The sequence below is a fragment of the Sceloporus undulatus genome, unplaced genomic scaffold, assembly GCF_019175285.1.
Source record: "Sceloporus undulatus isolate JIND9_A2432 ecotype Alabama unplaced genomic scaffold, SceUnd_v1.1 scaffold_15, whole genome shotgun sequence".
In the NCBI taxonomy this organism is placed as follows: Eukaryota; Metazoa; Chordata; class Lepidosauria; order Squamata; family Phrynosomatidae; genus Sceloporus; species Sceloporus undulatus.
The window spans coordinates 2,035,384-2,054,033 of NW_024802937.1; the positions used below are offsets into that span (position 1 = coordinate 2,035,384).

Sequence of the window (18,650 nt, forward strand, 5' to 3'; positions counted from 1 at the left end):
AAGAAAGAAAGAAAGAAAGAAAGAAAGAAAGAAAGAAAGAAAGAAAGAAAGAGGGGGAGAAAACCACAATGCTGCTGGCCTTGGAGTGAAAAGCTTGAACAATGGAAGCAGCAGCAGCAGCAGACAGGAAACTAGCTCACCATCACTGTGCAAATAGAGAGAGAGAGAGCATAGGAATGCTCTAAAAATAACTCCAAATTATTCATTCTGGGGGGAAAAACTGGGTCCAATAATGCTAGATATTTATCCAAACTGGGAAAGAACAGAAGGCAGGATGTGTCTATGTTCAGCCACAGAGAGCTGATCCATGGCATGTAACATCCAAAATCACTTAAGGGAGCTGAGACAAAGTGAAGCATTTCAAGCACAAACGCTTTATCTTGATAGTACGTTTCATTTATTGTGGATTACATTTGCAGGTCTGACTCTACACTTCAGAGCCCAGCTTCTTTTGTGTTTACATTTAGTTTGTAAACTCCCTATGTAAACTATACGCTACAAGTGGATGTCCATAGGCACCAACTGTTGCTGCTAGGCTCTGGACAAAGAGACTTTTTTCTCTGAACCATAAATACAAAACAGGTCATTAAAAGCAAACCGCCTCTAGAGAATGCAGTGCTCAGGCTTAAATGTTATACTACTGTATATACTTGACTGTAAGTCGAGGGCAAGTTTTGGGGCCAAAGTTATGGATTTTGCTGTGACCCGTGGATAAGTCGAGGGTAAAATTTAGGGACATGTAACAAACGATCTAAAGGATGAAGCAAAGCAAAACAATGTGAAAAAACTTATAAAATTCCAGCAGACATAACTCTTTGTGCTTTGTCTTAAGGCTGGATGGATGAAAGAGTAGAGGGGGTCGGTGCTTGACATATTATACTCTTGCTTTTCACCAGGAGATGGTTCCTTCTTTCAAATAAGTGTTAAGATACAGTACATACATTGACCCATGGATAAGTCAAGTCAAGTTTTTTGGGGGGTCAACTTTTTGACCTAAATTCCTAGACTTATACATGAGTATATGCAGTTCTTGTTTGGATTATTCTAAAACCTCCAAGGGCAGAAGCAAAACATTTGGAAAAGTTGTTGTTTTCGAACAACAACAAGGTTGCATAGCTAGCCACTCTGTTTTAAAGTCACTTGGATAAATCACTCCTGCTAAGAAGTAAACCCCATCAAGTACAACAGAGTATAGGATGGCAATTGAAAACGGTGGGGCTTCAATTCGGAGTAACTGTTGCTGCAAGGTTTCATCAGATGGAAACTCCACTCGGGCAAACAGTCCAGCAGAAGTGACGATGCCCCCAAAGTTTTCCTTTGCACCAAAGTTTCCCATCCTGCTCTCTTTTCAGCTGAAGGATAATAAAAGCATGTTTCCACAAGCCCAGTGTCTTTATGTTTCCAAAGCTGAACCGTTTGGGAAACCGACGTTTAAATGGCTCCACCTCCCCCTGGATCCGAAAATGGCAAACAAAGAAAGCCTCCTTTTGCTCTTGTCTTTCAAAGAACAGTATGGAGAGATGTTTGGGGCTTTTTTTCCTTTCCCCCTCCAAAGGCAGAGAGAATGAGAGAGAAAGGGAGAGAGGAGAGGAAAAACCCTGAGAGGGGCAGCCTTGATTAATCTCGTCTGGGTTTCACATTGGGTTTTAAAGAAAGAAAGTACAGTATGTGTAGGAGAGAAAGGAGGGAGGGAAGGAGGAAAGGAGGGGAGAGAAAACTTTGCCAGGACACAAAGGAAGAGAGGGAGACGCGGTTTTGAGGGGGCTACATCCAAGCATTCCCCAGCCTTGCTCCTGTTTTGTCTGGCGGGGAAAAGACTCACCTCCCATTGAAAGAAAAGGTCCGGGAGCAGGAGCTTTGGGAGACTTGAGCCTGCTTCCTGAGAGGCATGTTTGGAGGGGAGAATCCAGACAGACCTCTCAACATGCCTCTGAGGAAGCAGGCTCAAGTCTCCCAAAGCTCCTGCTCCAGCCTCTTTCTTTCCCACATGCTTTCTTTCTTTCACTTAGTATCCAAGATGCTTCCAGATCCCTAGTCCCCAGACCAGCACTTTCCAATCGATGGCTTCCCTTAGCCAAGGACTATGCAGCCTTGCTTCTACTTTGCCAGGGCTCCAGGCAAGAAAAGCAGCCTTAGGTGTCCCTGAAAAGTGAGGTTCAGCCACCCAGTGTCTCTGGCAGCCTTCCTGGCCCCCAAGCCTCGTGGAAGCCTCCCCAGGCGGAGGGCCAGGCCAAGTCCCAGCCCCAAGAGCTTACTTACTCTTCGGAGTTTTCATCTTTGAGGCCGGGGGCTCCTTCTGCCCAATCTTGGCAGCCCTTGGCTTTTTTAACCCCAAGGCGGTTGGGGAAGGGAAGGGGAAGGGGCACGAAGGGACAAGCAAGGCAGGGAGGAAAAGTGGTGGAGGAGAGAAAGTAGGAAGGAAGCTGAGTAGAAAGTAACTTGGAGGGAGGGAAGTGTGTGTGGAGGGGTAGAAAGTAACTTGGAAGGAAGAAAAGAGAGTAGAAGGAAGTAACTTGGAAGGAAGGAAGGTAGATAGTAGCTTGGAAGGTAGGTAGATAGGTATAAAGTAACTTGGAAGGAGGCAAGGAGGGTGAATGAGTAGAAAGTAACTTAGAAGAGGGAGAGGAGGCAGGAAGGTGAATGAGTGAGTAGAAAGTAACTCGGAGGGAGAGGGAAAGTCGTGGCAGGGTCCCCGTGGGCTGAGTGGCGTGGCTCCTCTCTGGAGTTGCCCTCCTCTCTCTCTCCCTCTGAGCCTCTTGTTGTCTTTGTTCGGGCCAAGGCAGGGAAGCAAGCGCCGCTGGCGGCTTCCACCACGAGGTGCTCCCTTCCTCCTCCTCCTCCTCCCTGCCCCCCTCCCTTTCCCCAGCAGCCAGACCGCCCTGCGATGAGTAAGGCGCCGCCGGGGAGAGGAGCCAGGGACGCCTCCTCCTCGCCCTCTTTCCCCGCCCCTGCCCCCTGGGCTGGTGGAAGGGGCAGAGGCTCCTCCTGCTCAGGCTGCATCCACACTGGGGAAATAACCCGGTTTGGCACCGCTTTGACTGCCTCCCTCCGCTCTGGACCCACAACAAACTCCACCTCCCAGAATTCCATAGCAAAGAGCCAGACAACAAGTTAAAGCGCTGCCAAACCGGGTTAATTCTCCAGTGTGGATTTATTTTGTTTGTTTTTGTTTAGTTCTTTTTAAAAGTGGCAACAAAACAAACTCCTGTGACTCCTTGGAGGAAAGTCTCTCAGGGCTAGGCTCAGCCCTCTTGAGTAAATATGTCCCTCCTCCTCCTCCTGGGCCGAGTTTACTGACTTGTTCCCAGATGGCGCCATAAGCGCCGACTGAGGGGAGACCAACGCTTCCCGCCAAAAGGCGGCCCTGTTGTTGTCTATATTCTCTCCACACTCCTCCTCTCTCTCTCACACAAGTTATTATTCACAGCTATAACCGTGTTGTAGCACCTTTGGGAGTCACTGAAGGAAAGAAATTGGCAGCATGAGCTTTCCTAGGCTTCAGTCTACTGATGCATTACACTGTCCTCCATTTGGATCATGACTTGAAAAGCATAAATCAACATTTATGTGATTATAACTCAGGATAACCAGACATCCTCTTTTTCCAGGATGTGTCCTACATTTCTACCTTCTATCCAGGAGGGATTCCAAAGTGTCCTCCATTTCGAGTATGACTGAAAAGCATGAACTTATAGTTACATTAGTGTTTTAGCTTTTCCATGGCTAAGAAGCATGAGCTGACATTTATAGGAGCATTTTTAACTCAGGGTGACCAGGCATCCTCCTTTTCCAGGACCTGTCCTAACTTTCAACCTTGTGTCTAGAAGGAATGTCAAAATGTCCTCCATTTGGAGCATGACTAAGGAGCATGGGTTTCTATTTATATGAGTGTTTTTAGCTTTTATTTCGTCCTGTCCTCCATTTCTTTCTTGAATGTCCTCCATTTTGTGGCACCTTAGCCTTTCAGCTACACACACAGAGAGAGAGACATTTTTTCCCCGCTTCACCCAGAACTGGTTCCAAAGTCCACTCCTTTAATGAGGAGGGTGCTTGCTTCTGGTGTTTCCTGAGCCCCTTACAGAGAGAAGAAGAGGCAGGCTGGGCTGGGCTGGGCAAACACATCTGCTCTTGGGCTTGAAAGCAGCATGTGTCATGGGAGCAGGAAAGAGAAAACAAGGCAACCTCTCTCTTGCTCAAGGATGAGTCCTCCCAGGTTCCTGGGTTCAGGAAAGCAAAGTCTTGGTGACTAAAAGGCAAATGTCATGGCACACCTGCCTGAGAAAGAAAACCTCCTAACACCTTAAGGGAAAGTGGATCTGCATCCTCACTGAAGAAAGAATCCAGGCCCACACCACTTTTTCACTGCCACTTTAATCCAGGTTGATACCATTTTTTAACTGCCATTTTCGTCTGACTGACACCACTTTTTCACTGCCACTTTAATCCAGGCTGAGACACCACTTTTTAACTGCCACTTTAGTCCACCTGACTGGCACCACTTTTTCACTGCCATTTTAACCCAGACTCCAGACTGACACCACTTTTAACTGCCATTTTCATCAAGACTGACACAACTTTTTAACTGCCACTTTTAAACTGCCACGTTAATCCAGGCCGACACCACTTTTAAACTGCCATTTTCATCTGGACTGACACAACTTTTAAACTGCCACTTTAATCCAGGTCCACACCACTTTTTAACTGCCATTCTAACCAAGGCCAGCACCATGTTTTCTCTGTCACTTTTCACCCTCTGGCTGGCAAGTCACACTCTCTCAACCTCAGGAGAAAGCAATGGCAAACCTCCTCTGAGTGACTCTTGCCAAGAAAAACCCATATGGCGGGGGGGGGGGGGGGGTTGCTTTAAGTCAGAAATTATTTGAAGGCACACAACCACAAAAATGAGGCGACCCTATCATGGATGTGTGTGTGTGGGAGGGTGTACTTTGACTGTGAGTTCCTGCATGGCAGGGGATTGGACTGGATGGCCCTTGTGGTCTCTTCCAACTCTAGGATTCTATGGCAAGTTTCTTCAAGGGGGTGGGAGGTCTGCCATGGCCTTCCCCTCAGGCTGAGAGAGCAGGGTTTCCAAAGTGGTAGTAGTGCAACACTTAACCCACTATGCCACACTGGCTCCCTCTCCTCCTCGTGAAGAATGTTTCCAGGAGGCGATGAGAGTTTCCTTGCCTGGAGGCTGAGGCCAGGCTGGCTCACATCCGGTGGGCCTTGTGTGTAAACTATGAGTGGCGCTGACTCACTCGCAGCAAAGCCAATGAGTGGGGAGGAGGAGGCGACTTTCGGGGGAAAGCCCCGTTTGTGTTATTACTGGAGCCTCTCTGTGTGAAGGACCATTTCCTGGTTACGAAAGCAAAGTGAGAGTGTGAGATTGAGGGCCCAAACAGACAGGCCCAAATAAAGTTGCTTTGGGTCACTATGGAGGTATGCTGTTTAAATGATGCATGCATCCTAAGAGGCTGAAAGCTGTGCCAAAGCCACACTCCAGTCCTAAGGACTGGTGCGCAGCTTTGGTGCAGCTTCTGGCCTCTTAAGATGGAATGTGTCATTTAAACAGCATACCTCCAAAGTGACCCAAAGCAACTTTATTTTGGCTTGCCTGTTCGGGCCCTGAGGCTGCATCCGCACAAAGGAAATAATGCAGTTTGACCCCTCTTTAACAGCCATGGCTCAAGGCAGCACCTCTGGTGTCGCAACAAACTACACTTCCCAGAATGCCATCGCATGAACATGGCCACATAGCCTGAAAAACCCATAAAAAAACTATTAACTTTTTATTGTTGTTGTGTGCCTTCAAGTTGTTTTCCAACTTATGGCGACCCTAAGGTGAATCCATCATGGGGTTTTCTTGGCATGCTTCTTCAGAGGGGGTTTGCCATTGCTGTCTTCGGAGGCTGAGAGAGTGTGACTTGCCCAAGGTCACCCATTGGGTTTCCATGACCCAGCTGGGTTCGATCTCCAGTCATAGTCCAAGGCTTAAACCACTACACCCTGCTGGCTCCATAAGTATCCTCAGGCATTTTAAAAGAAAACAACAATAATAATCAGAGGCCTATTTACATCCACTTGTTAAAAAGAACTATTACTGAAGAAAGTCAGAGAAGAATGTGCTAAGGTAGGCTTTATGTTGAAGGTAAAGAAAAGAAAAATAAATGACCAACTACACAAATTAATCCTAGATAATGATAAAATGGTAAAATAGTACACAAATGGAGCATGCCAAAGAGTTCCAAGGGGGAAAAAAAATCTCCACCTGCTTTATAGAGTACAGCAAAGCATTTGACTATATAGATCATGAAAAGTTATGGAGGGCTCTCAAGATCATGGGAATGCCACTACATCTGATAGTCCTGATGCAGAATCTGCAGAAATTAAAACAGGATATGGAGAAGCCAAATGGTTCCCAATTGGCAAAGGGTTTAGGCAAGGCTGGATTTTATCACCCTAAAGAATATGTTGGGATACAAATTTTTCTGGTAGATATACCAGGCTCTGGATAGCCATAACTGTGTGACAACAGACTCAGATTACAGTACTTGGTAGAAAACACCGCGCTCCGCGCACGTTCCTCAAAACATTCCATGTTTATTATTTTGCATTTTACAAGACTTAGCAGTGAAACATATAATATCTTTTAGGATGCATACAAGAACACATTTGTGTATGTTTAAGCCCTCTTGACATATTATTGACTTTGAAATGCTATTTCAATTGCCTTTGCCTTGCACAGACAAAACATCCAGTCTTATTGTTGGGGAATGTACCCTGTGTAACATGGTTTACAACCAGAGTTTTATAGCTCAATCCTTAGTCAGAATTATAAAGCACTGTGCTTAGTAGGGCTTACTTCCTAAAGAACCAGCACTGGTTCAAGAGCACAGGGTTTGTGCAGTTAAGCTACAACAGTTTGGCTTTGTTACCACATTTATTTTACAACAGCAGAAGTAGAACTGAGGGGTCTTAATGCACAAACCTTGTGCACTTGGACCAGTGCTGGCTTTAGGCAGATTAAAACTCGTTAAATGTAAAATGTCATATATATACCAACCCCATATTGGATCCCAGAGTTTCTCAGATTTCTTCAATAACCTACATAGGCTCCATAGTTTTGCTTTACGCTTTACATTATTTCAGAATATGTCTGCTGCCAACTAATCCTCTTTCCTTCTTTCCTCTCTCATTGCATCACTTTAGGCCTTCTGGATCTCATAGCACCTTTGAGACTAACTGAAAGAGAGTAGTTGGTAGCACAAGCTTTCGTAGTTTTGGGTCTTCCTCAGATGCATGAGGTCTCTGAGGAAGTAGACTCAGATCTACGAAACCTCATGCTACCAACTTCTCTCTTTCAGTTAGTCTGAAAGGTGCTACAAGATCCTTTGGCATACTGATTTTCCAGAGGCTATGTCTTTGAATTTAGGCCTTCTGTTACCCTCTTTCCCGGTGTTGTACTTATTTATCTTATTTCTTTTCTGAAGAATTATAATCTCAGCGGGTATGCCTGCTAGCCAACCAGTTTTTTTTTTACATACTTTCACAACTTTAGATACTCCCTTGTGATCACAACCAGGTGCCCAAATAAATTTAGTTGTATGCGTGTGAGTATACAATTATGGGAGAGTATGAAATTTATTCTTTATTTTAATTATACTATTTTCATATCAGCCAGAAGTGGAAATTATGGGGCCCTCCAGATGCTATACCACTGCCTATATTGGTTAGGACTAGCAACCTCTGGACATGATTCTAGATTCCCTGTTATAAACAGAACTGGGGCAGGTCAGATTTATACTTAGACCCAGTGAAATCAATGGGACTGAAGTCAGTGTTGCCTTCAACATTTTAAACCCAACCTATTCAGACACCCCCTCCCAAACCCCCTCATTATTCCAAACCAACTATGCATAGAAATAGTAAAAGCAAATGTTATTGCCTCTAATCTAGCCTCAAGCATGGCTGACACTTTGGGATGAGCCACCCCTGGAGACTGATTGATCTGGTTGGTTCAGAGATAACTATGGAAGCATTCATCAGTACTGTGGCTATTGGGTGATATATGTGGTTAACACTGGACCAGTGTGTCAACATGTCTCTTTTTTCTCCCAGCCTCCTTTTACGTACTAGTCAAACAATTATGCAAAAGTAATGGGCAAAAGGTAGAGTTCAGGTAGTGGGAAACCTGTGATAAATCCAACATGTAACATATAAGCCCTGTGTGAAGGGCACCAGTAATGATGCTGTGAGGAAGGCTTATGCTTTTTAGCCCCATTGCATCTGTACTGCACCACCTGGTGGAATTCTTTTGAATGGTGAATAGGTTATTAATTTCATGTTCAGCAATCCAGAAACAGCCATTCACAGCCTGCAGCAACATCTCAATAATTATTTATTAATTTTTTAAAAGTATATCCTTTTTGACAATATCCCCATTCACATGTAACACTTCATGTATATCTACCGCATATACTCAACTATAAATCGACCTCATGTATAAGTCTAGAGCAGGTTTGGGGGCCAAAATTATGGATTTTGATATGATCCGAGGATAAGTCGAGGGTAAAACTTATGGGAATGTAAGAAAGGATCTAAAGGATGAAGCAAAGGAAAACAATGCCAAGGAAAATGCAAAATTCCAGCAGGCATAACTGTTTGTGCCATACTAAAGGCCGAATCAGAGAACTGACAGGAGTCAGTGCTTCCATTACAGATTATGCTCTTATATCTCACCAGGGGATAGTTGCTATTTAAAATAAGAGTTAAAGTACAGTACATACATTGACCTGTGGATAAGTCAACCCAGGTTTTTGGGTCAATTTTTAGACTAAAATTTTAGACTTATACATGAATATATACAGTAAATAAGCTGCCTGCTTCCTCGGCCTTCAGAAATTATCCTGCCAAATCATATTGGATATCATGCCTGAGAGGCAGGTTTGGCTAGTTTAAACCAAATTACCTTTAAAACATTAATATTTTTAAAATGATTTTATATATATATAATTTATATATAAATAAAAAGTCTGGCTGTTATTATTGTGTCCCAACCATCTTACTGGAAGAATAATGACTATTTGAATTTAAATATTTTAACTTTAACATTTTATTGGCAGTTGTTCATTGTTAAGTTTTTTTAATCATTTTATAGTGCAAGAAATGTAATTCAGAAACAAATGCTTCAGTTAACATAAATTCAGCCAAAACAACTTGATTTAAAATATGATGTTTTAGAACAATTATTTAAGCTAGTGGCCATAAAATCTGAACTGCATTTTGCTACTTAATTTTCTGATTTAGTCCTATATTTGTTGAGTCCTACACATTAATGCAAAAGCCTGGTTTAAACCAGATTTGCTTTTTAAAAAAAAAAACTGGGTCTTTCCTACCCTGCTAAAATGTGTGCAAGTGGCAAGTTATGTGCAATCCTTTCCCAGTAAAGACAATCACAAGTTTTTCAGAGGCATGTGGATGTAAGGCTTGGTATGCATATCAACTTTTATATTGTGTGTGAACAAGATGGGCCTGTGAACAGACTGGGAAGAAGTAAGTTGTGAATCTTGCAAAAGGGCACTGCTTCAGTGAACCCACCTCATGGGATGGAAAAATAGAATAAAAGTGTCAATAACTGCTTCTTGTCATATTTGCTTGGATTATTTTCACTTTTCAGGAATGACCTATTGCTCAGTGTATCACTGATCACCTCTTTGTTGGATGACAAGCTCATTATGTTTGTGTGGAAAGGATCAGCTTCTTTGAAAGGAACAAATGTGTCACACCTCCAGAAAAAAATAAATAACCAAGCTCAGAGAGTTCTCCCACTTCCATGTACTGTATTTCTTTCCAGTTCAGTGTCTAGTTCTAATGGTTTTGAGAAAGACCAAGGCTAATTCAGTTGCCCTGGCAGTTGTGTATTCTCAAGTTCAAAAGGCATTGCACGCAAGGAAGAAATGAACTGTCAGTGGAAGAGTACATGTTTCAGAGGATGCCTAGTTCAGCCCCTCATATCTCTGTATTCTCTTCTCCCCCATCCGTCTTGCCTTTGAGAAGCTGATAAGTCAGGCATAAAAGCAACAGCCTTCTCTTTGTCACTACTGTACCTGGGACTGAGATACACTACCTTTGTGCATGCAGATTCCATTTAGGTATCACAGCTGACAGTTGTAGATGGTCTTACCAATTTGTCTGATCCTTTTAAAAAGCCATGAGCTTACAGTACCACCAAGACATGAAAAAAATACCACCAGAACAAGAACTTTCATAACCATTCATTTACTCACCACTCTGTTCGTATTCCTCTTGGTGTAAGACACCTCTTTCTAAGAAGAGTGCCATTGGTTTTGAAGGAACTGACCAGTGGACTGACACCAATAGTCTATTCTCAGCTGATCTTCACCAATCCTACAACCTTTTATACCCATTTTGCCTGATCAGTACAGCTTTGTTGTGGAGATTCCATGTGATCAAGCGACTCCTCCTTAGTTTGTTTTCCTCTCCAAGGGTTGCACAGCTTCACTTGGTTGCCTAGCATCATCCCTTCTAGAAAAATTGAAGCTGCCATTAATATTGGTGCTACTGCTACAATAAGAAGTACATTTTAGTATCAGAGTTGGCTGGAAAAGATAGTACCAACAGCAGTGAATGAGGTAAGGGGGTTTTTACTTCTCTTTTTTTAAAGCCATATAACAGATGTAAAAGATTATTTAAGTTGCAGAAGGCTAAATCTCTGTGCACTTAAAACTGAATGATGCTTATTCAGAAAACAAAGTGCTCAGCCATTTAGATAATGCAAGGCAATGTTCTGTTGTTTTTATTCAATCAAGTCTCATTACAAAAGCTGATAAAATAGTATATAATGGAATATTCAAATGCTTCACACATTCCTTCCTCCCCTTGCCCCTAAACAGAGGAAAAGCAGTATAGATAAGATAAAACAAAACAAACATGGCTGTAGGCCTATGGGCCAGGGAGGATGCACCATTACTGCAGACTTTCCACTGTGCAGGTGGGGAGGGAGAAGCCCTCTCAAACCAATGGTGGAGATTTTCACTCCTGTGGCTCTTCTAGACTGTCCTACTATCAGTAGGGCTAAAAAAAGGAGCATTCTTCTGGCAAACCACAGTCAGATTCCTGGACACACCTCCAGATTTTTTGGGAGGGGACAAAATGTTTGGCTGTGCTGGTTGGAAGACTCTGGGAGTTGTGGTCCAAAAAGACAGCTGGTCAACTTTTAGGGGAACAGGGATTTTCATAGTCCTGAAGCTACACAGTGAATTGGAGTGAATGGGAGGAAAACTTTCAACAAGCAAGAAAGCCCAAGCAAAATTGGGAATCATTCATTAGCCCTCTCTGTACTCTTTCACACTACATTTATAGCACTGTATTCCCCTTTAGCTGTCATGGCTGCATCCTGTGGGATCCTGGGGTTTGTATTTTGGTGAGACACACGAGTTAAGAATTCTATCCTTCCTGAACTGCAAGTCCCAGGATTTCATAGGGTGGGAGTACAGCAGTCAAGATAGTGCTATAATTGCATAGTGTGAAAGGGTGTTTTGCCTCAGCCTATGCTCCCAAACAACATTATTGTTACAATAAACAAGTATCGGGAATGCTTACCAGAGCTCCTTAGAGCAAGAGTGAGGTGAGAAAAAGTACAAAACAGCATTTAAAATAGTGTAAGTAATGGCAATGATTAACCTGCTTACAACAAGATCTTTTAGCACCTTTGAGATTGAGCTCCAATCCACATCGCAGAAATAATCCACTTTAGCAAGTACATAGCAATAGCAAGTACATGTCTATACCGCTTATCAGTGCACTTAAGCACTCCCTAAGCAGTTTACAAAGTATAAGCTAATTGACCCCAACAATCTGGATACTCATTTCAGCGAACTCCTTGGAAGGATGCAAGCCTGAGTCGAGCTTGAGCCCTTTTGCTGGTATGGAACTCGCAACCTTATGGTTTGTGAGTGAATGGCTGCAATACAGGCATTTAACCACTGCACCACCAGGGCTCTAACTGCCCTGGCTTAATGCTAGGGAATCCTGGAAACTGTAGTTTATTGTGGCACCAGAGCTCTCTGAGAAGGCAAAATGTTTCATAAAACTACAGTTCCCAGAATTCCCCAGCACTGAGCCAAGGCAGTTCAAGTGGTCTCAAACTGGATTATTTCTGCAGTATGGATAGGACCCAAGAGGTTTGTTGCATTAGCAACTCCATCAGATGTGTGAACTGACTTGTTAGTTAAAATTACTGTGTGAAATGCAGCCTATACCACTTGCCTTTTAGCCCTCAATCTGGCAGAGTTGACCCAAGAGATTTAGCTGCCTGGGGCAAAGGACAGGTCAGTCCTTCCCACATTCCTTGTCCAGAATGTGATAGAACTGGCAGCTGGATTTCACAGGCCTCCACCTCCTGAGGGCAGCAATCTAGGCTAGGAGGTGCAAGACATGCACACTAACCCATCAATGTTGTTGTTCATCTTGTCATGTTGCCCAGTGTAGATGCCTCACCCTTCTCAAAGGTAGAGTTGGCCTTGCAAAGTCTAACTGATCTTACTCACTAGCCCACCAAGTGCATCTCACTTACTAACACTGAGTATCTGCTTGCCACTGCCTGCTCAGACAAATGCTGCAGCCGAAGTGGTGGTGCCAGTATGCATCGCACTAACAAGCAAGTGCTTGATCGCTTGGCAGCTCTTCCAAACAACATTCTTGGAAGTCAGCTAGGCGAGGCAGCCAGACAACTCCAAGGCCAGCTAGACAACGGCATCTTTGCTGCCATGGCATATGTTCTGGAGGATGGGAGCATCTAAGGAACAGCCGCTTCTGTTCTCAACACAGACCACACAAGCCGTATGCCCATTTTGGGGACTGGTTCCTACTGGGGAAGGCCCCTGGAAAGAATCCTGTAGAGCTGCTGCCAGTCAATGTAGACAATACTAAACTAGATTGGTTTAGCTAGATATAAGGCACATATATATAATCTGATAGACCTTCCAGTACCAGTGTTTTTTAATGCTATAAACACTATCTCATGGTTAGAGAGTCTGCAGAATTTGAAGGACTGTCTGGGGGTGGGGTGAGGATAATATTTAAATATGATGCCACTCTGTGTCACATCTAGTTGGCTTCACACAATGCTATTGAATTATTATTGTAGATTAGCAGACATCATTTCAGTTTTTTAAAAAAAACAAGAAGATGCCCCCATATGGGGAAAATAGGACTGAATGCTCTGACACATTATTAAAACCAGTAGTCAGGCACATATAATACAGATGTTAAGAGTGAGAGCATGTGTAGCTCTAGAGCAGGATCTCTATCTGAAAATGTGGTTTGAAGTCTGGAGCTTGGAACGTTGCTTTAAAAAGAACTGTGTATCCTGATCTCTCTCCTTATGTCTCTTTATCTTTAAATCAGACTTGGACTGGACAACCTTTGAAACAGAAGAGTTTAAAAACAGTTTTCTGGTAGCTCTTTAGGCATGCAATAAGTTTCTGTCAACGGGGGCATGTGGCCACGTTATGGAACAGGGAGTGCCATCTTGTCTTTTACCTCAGGGAGAAACGTGTCTTTGGATGGATTTTACACCAGAAGGTTCTTTGTTGTTCTTATAATAAAAACATTAAAGCTCATTGCAACTGAGGAGGAGGAAAAAATCAACACAGGCAAGTAAATAGTTCCAGAGCCAGAATTTCAATAGAAACTAGTTTTTCATGACTTGACATCTGGTTCACCTCACAGAGTTCACTGTATGACTGAGTTTCATTTTCCGCTGTGTGGCCAGATCTGATTAGCAGACTGAGTATGTCTTGTTTTGGCAAGACTAAAAAAAGAAAAAGAAAAGGCCTGTTGGGATAGGGAAAAACCTGAACTCTGTACTGGAAATAATCCAGGAATACATGCTGATAAACACCCTTTCCTTCACACTTTTAGCTCATCTGTACTTTAGAACTGGATTGTGAGAGTTTGGATGTAAAAGATTATAGTAACACAAAAAATAAATTTTAGACCAGGGCTATTAAATATCTCTCTCCCCAGATATTATTGGCCTCCAGTTCCTATTAGCCCTAGCCAGTCGGCCTAATGGGGAAGCATGATGGGAGTTGTAGTAAAAAACTGGAGGAATAGTTTCCCAAGTTGTGTTACAGGCTTGTTTAAAATCAGCTCTATTACTGTTAAAATTTGTTTATCTAGGATGTAACATGGTTAAAAAAAAGTTTAGCTGACTACAGTATAATCTCCATTTCTCATCTTTTCTTCTTTGCAATAAAACAATTTTTGATGACGTGGGATTGAGGAACTGACAGTGGTGAGGATCAATGGGCCCGAACAGACAGGCCAAAATAAAGCTGCTTCAGGTCACTTCGGAGGTATGCTGTTTAAATTACACATGCATCTTAAGAGACCAGAAGCTGTGCCAAAGCTGTGCTCCAGTTCTTAGGACCAGAGCATGGATTTGGTGCGGCTTCTGGCTTCTTATGACGCATGCATCATTTAAACAGCATACTTCCAAAGTGACTCGAAGCAGCTTTATTTTGGCCTGTCTGTTCGGGCCCAATGACTCCTTTTTGGGGGGAAAATCAATGCTCAAAAGCAGCTAAGCTGGACTTTGTGAGCACCCTTTGCTGTTGACTAACCTGAATCATGAGAGCTATTGTGGTGTAGTGGTTTGAGTGTTGGACAACAATTCTGGAGAACAAGGTTCAAACCCCGAGAAAGCCATGGAAACTCACTGGCTGACCCTGGGCAAGTCACATTCTCTCAGTCTCAGTGGATGGCAATAGCAAACCCTCTCTGAAGAAATTTGACAAGAAAACCCTGTGATAGGGTTGCCTTAGTCATAATAAGTCAAAAACAACTTGAAGGCACACAACAGCAACAACCTGTGTCTCCTTTCAGCAAACAGGATTTTGCTTGATTTCTTCTGCTTGGAAAATTAGGGTAACTGGCAGAGGAGCAACTTAATCCTATTTTGAGCCAAATCCAAATTTTACTGAAAAAACAAGATGCCTTGTTTTAACTTGTAGAACCTAAACCAAATTGCAGTGGAAAGGGCTTAAACTAAATATTATTTTTCTGTTTTGTTGCTAGACACCTTCAAGACAACACTGACTTATGGCAACCCTATCCTAGGGTTTTCTTGGCATGATTTATTCAGAGGAATGTTGCCATTCCCTTCCTCTTAGGCTGAGAGGGTGTGACTTCCCAAAATCACCTGGTAGATTTCCATGGCTGAGCAGGGATTAGAACCATAGCCCCCCCAGAGTCCAATTCTCAAACCACTACACCACATCTATCAATTTCATAGAATCATAGAATCGTAGAGTTGGAAGAGACCGCAAGGGCCATCCAGTCCAACCCCCTGCCATGCAGGAAATCCAAATCAAAGCATTCCCAACAGATGGCCATCCAGCCTCTGCTTAAAGATCTCCAAAGAAGGAGACTCCACTACACTCTGAGGGAGTTTGTTCCACTGTCAAACAGCCTTTGTCAAGAAGTTCCTCCTAATGTTGAGGTGGAATCTCTTTTCCTGTAGCTTGGATCCATTGTTCCTGGTCCTGTTCTCTGGAGCAGCAGAAAACAAGCTTGTTCCCTCCTCGATGTGACACCCTGTCAAATATTTCCCATGCAGGATCAAAATGGCTTATGAGATTGAAACAGATGATAGCTGATAATTAAAGGGCTACTTTAAAAAGTATTGAACTATCGTATTAAAAATAGTATTCAGTTTAAAACAGATTAAAAGGATTTAAAATATAACCAATGAAAGGGAAAGCAAGCAATTAATGGAGAAAGCCTGTCTAAATAAAAAGGTCTTTGCTTCCTGGAAGGAGAACAAAGAGAGGACCAGTTAGTTCTTCCTAATTTGTTAGGAAGAGGTTCCTGATGGTACAGGTAGGTCTCAATGTATCTTTGGATTGTGCTTCCAGATCTGAGACTGACCTAAATAGAAGAAGCAAGTTTTAAAGAAAATAATTGGAGACGAGGCAAATGTATTCCAGTGGAGGTGATATAGCCACAAATTTTGCTCAACCCACCACTAGTTTTAAAGAGGTTCACAGCACAAAACACCAGAGGTTATCTTTTCCAGGAGAAATGTGCAGATGCTTTACAGTGGGAAAAGAAGGGGCAGTAACTACTGTTCCCAGCGAGTAGGGGTTGGCAGGGGTGAGCTGGCTTGCCATTAGTCAATACTCTTCACAAGAGCACACAGAAAACTATTGGTAAGAGTGGTGTGTAGAGAGATCTTGTAGCACCTTTGAAACTAACACTCAAAGAATTGTTTTGTTATGCCATCCACAGCAGACTTCCAAGGTGAAGAAAGCACATCAGGAGAGAAAGAGGCAGGGCATCTCCTGCTATGCCCTCTCCAGCAGACCTGCCAAATGAAGGAAGCAGACTTCAGTTTCTCACCACCCTCCAGGCAAGTAGAAGAAACAGTTTCCAAGCAAGGCAAAAACACACCAGGATCCAAATTCCTTCCACCCCCTCATATCCTCCTCGAAACTGGAAAGGGAAGCCCCTTCCTTCAAGCAAAACCAAGACCAGGTGAAATATTGCAAATTGGAGCAACATAAATTAAAATTTGTCTCTACAAACTCACTGCCTCAAGAGGTGATAGATTTTTCTTCAGCTGAAGTTTTTAAAAGCACAGATTAGGCAGCCACCTATTAGGGTTGCTTTAATTGTGCATTTCCTTAACAGACAGGGTTTAAATTATATTATTCCAGTTCTGTGTTATAGACTAGTCTCTATAGTCAGACTTGTAGTAATCTAATCTAACCCCTGTCTGTTAAGGAAATGCACAATTAATGCAACCCTAATAGGTCATTGTCTAGTTTCTTTCTTTCCAAAACTTCAGTTGAAGAAAATCTACTAGTGGTGTAGACTTGCGTTGATTAACTTGGATTCAAGCCACTTCAGTGACATGACTTGGACTCAACATGGCAATAAATGATGTACTGACTCAACTCAACCCAAGGCTTGAGGAGGGGGTTGATATCTATTCAGCAGCCTGTCCCTGATGCACATTGGAAGCTTAGAATTCTATGATTCTGTTATTCTACAAAGCAGGAAATTTTGCATTTTAAGCCCTTCATATATTCAAACTTTGTGAGAATCCATGATGTTTGGTGCCTTTCATACAACAATCGGATATATTGCATAATGTTGTTTTAAACCCAGATCATTTGTTGTCCTAAACTTAATGCCTCAAGGTCAATCCATCCCAATAACCAATTTAAAGATTAAAATCTTTAAAAGATTAAAATGAATGACATATTGTATAAACATTCACGGTAATTATTGTACAACTAATTTTGGATACAGTCAAGCAAGACATTTTTGTTTTGGGTTTGGCCTGAATTATACCTGGCTCTTCTGTGCATTTTTAAAGTAAATGCATTTTTAAATATTCCACGTAAATTGAAATACATGCTATTTAGTTAACGTATTCATGTTGGTTAATTTTTCTAAGTGACTGGATCTTTCACATAAAATATATTCTTATAAAAACAAATTGTTGGTGGGTCTCTGTTGTCAACATTTTCCTTGACCAGAAAAATGTACAGCTTTACTGAAAGAAAGTGGATAGACAAGAATTAAGATTTGGTAGGCCATCCCAAGGGCTGTTTTCATAATCTATTATTAATTCCAAAGGACATTTCTAGCAATGAAATAAGAGTTAATTCTAAATTTTAAAAAACATGAAATTAATTTTTCAACATAGAAAAATATTTTAAAGATTATTGAATCAGCAAACAGAATTTGGACCCTGAAGGCATAACAAGTATTCAAAAACTTTACTGTCATAGTTCTCTTTCAGCAAATATTATGGCATGAGTGTACTATAATTGCAAAGTTTAATTTTATGATGTTAATTTAACACACAAGAGAAAACTCGTGTCCCAATTATTTGTCCTATCTCCTTTCTCCCACAGTATTTTGGTGTCATTTTCATTTGCTGAAAACCTTCAGGTTTTATTTTCACTTGACCTTTACTATTTCTGAAGCTTATTTCAGGTTAGAAAGTTCTTTCAAGCAATGGAAAGAGAAATGACTTTTTGCCTTTAGATCCTGAAAGCTTTCACTTCTATTTTAAGGCAACCCTGGATTCAGTTTCTGAAGGATTTGGCTATGGAATAGTTGGCAATTTATTCTTGATAGCCCTGCATACTTTGCAACCAGATCCTCTGCCATGTCATTGTTAGCATATATTTTAGTACACAGAAAACAGGTGCCACAGAGTTATTACAAGTACACTTTGCAACTGCATCAGAACTCTGCTTGCTAGAAACAGAAGTAGAAAATCTGATTTATTTATAGAGAAGAATTTATAAGTTTGTCACCTGTGGCTGATCCAGGTTTTATCACTGCTGTCTCTGTAATGAAGTAGAAAGTCTCATTATAATGTTAGTTTGAATTCTGATTTTACAGAGTTCTTCAAGCAATCAGTTCAAATTATTCCCTTGCTTGTTGAGCACCCCTAATCCAGAAATTTGAAATCCTCCAGAAACCTAAACTTTTTGCCACCAGCTACCCACTTCCGCCTTCAAGGTGGTGGCTGTAGCACTCTAGCACATTCATTTCTCAGATCCTAGTCTCTCTCTAGTCTCACATCTCTTACATAACACAAGTAG

At 42.2% G+C, this 18,650-nt stretch overlaps 1 protein-coding gene across 5 annotated transcripts in view; it reads right to left on the reverse strand.

The window, feature by feature from the left end:
* Positions 1-10,424, reverse strand: part of LOC121917322 (homeobox protein AKR-like) — a 22,590-nt gene extending 12,166 nt beyond the window's left edge. The window contains exon 1 of one of the 5 annotated variants that reach the window (XM_042443202.1): positions 10,287-10,424. In XM_042443202.1, the coding sequence (XP_042299136.1) occupies positions 10,287-10,341 (55 nt within the window). In that variant the 5' untranslated portion in view covers positions 10,342-10,424. Of the gene's footprint in view, positions 1-1,822; positions 1,845-2,259; positions 2,811-4,007; positions 4,132-5,116; positions 5,142-10,286 lie in introns of those variants that run through there. The other 4 variants (XM_042443206.1, XM_042443201.1, XM_042443203.1 and 1 more) reach the window with 4 other exon arrangements.
* Between the last annotated feature and the right edge of the window lie 8,226 nt (positions 10,425-18,650).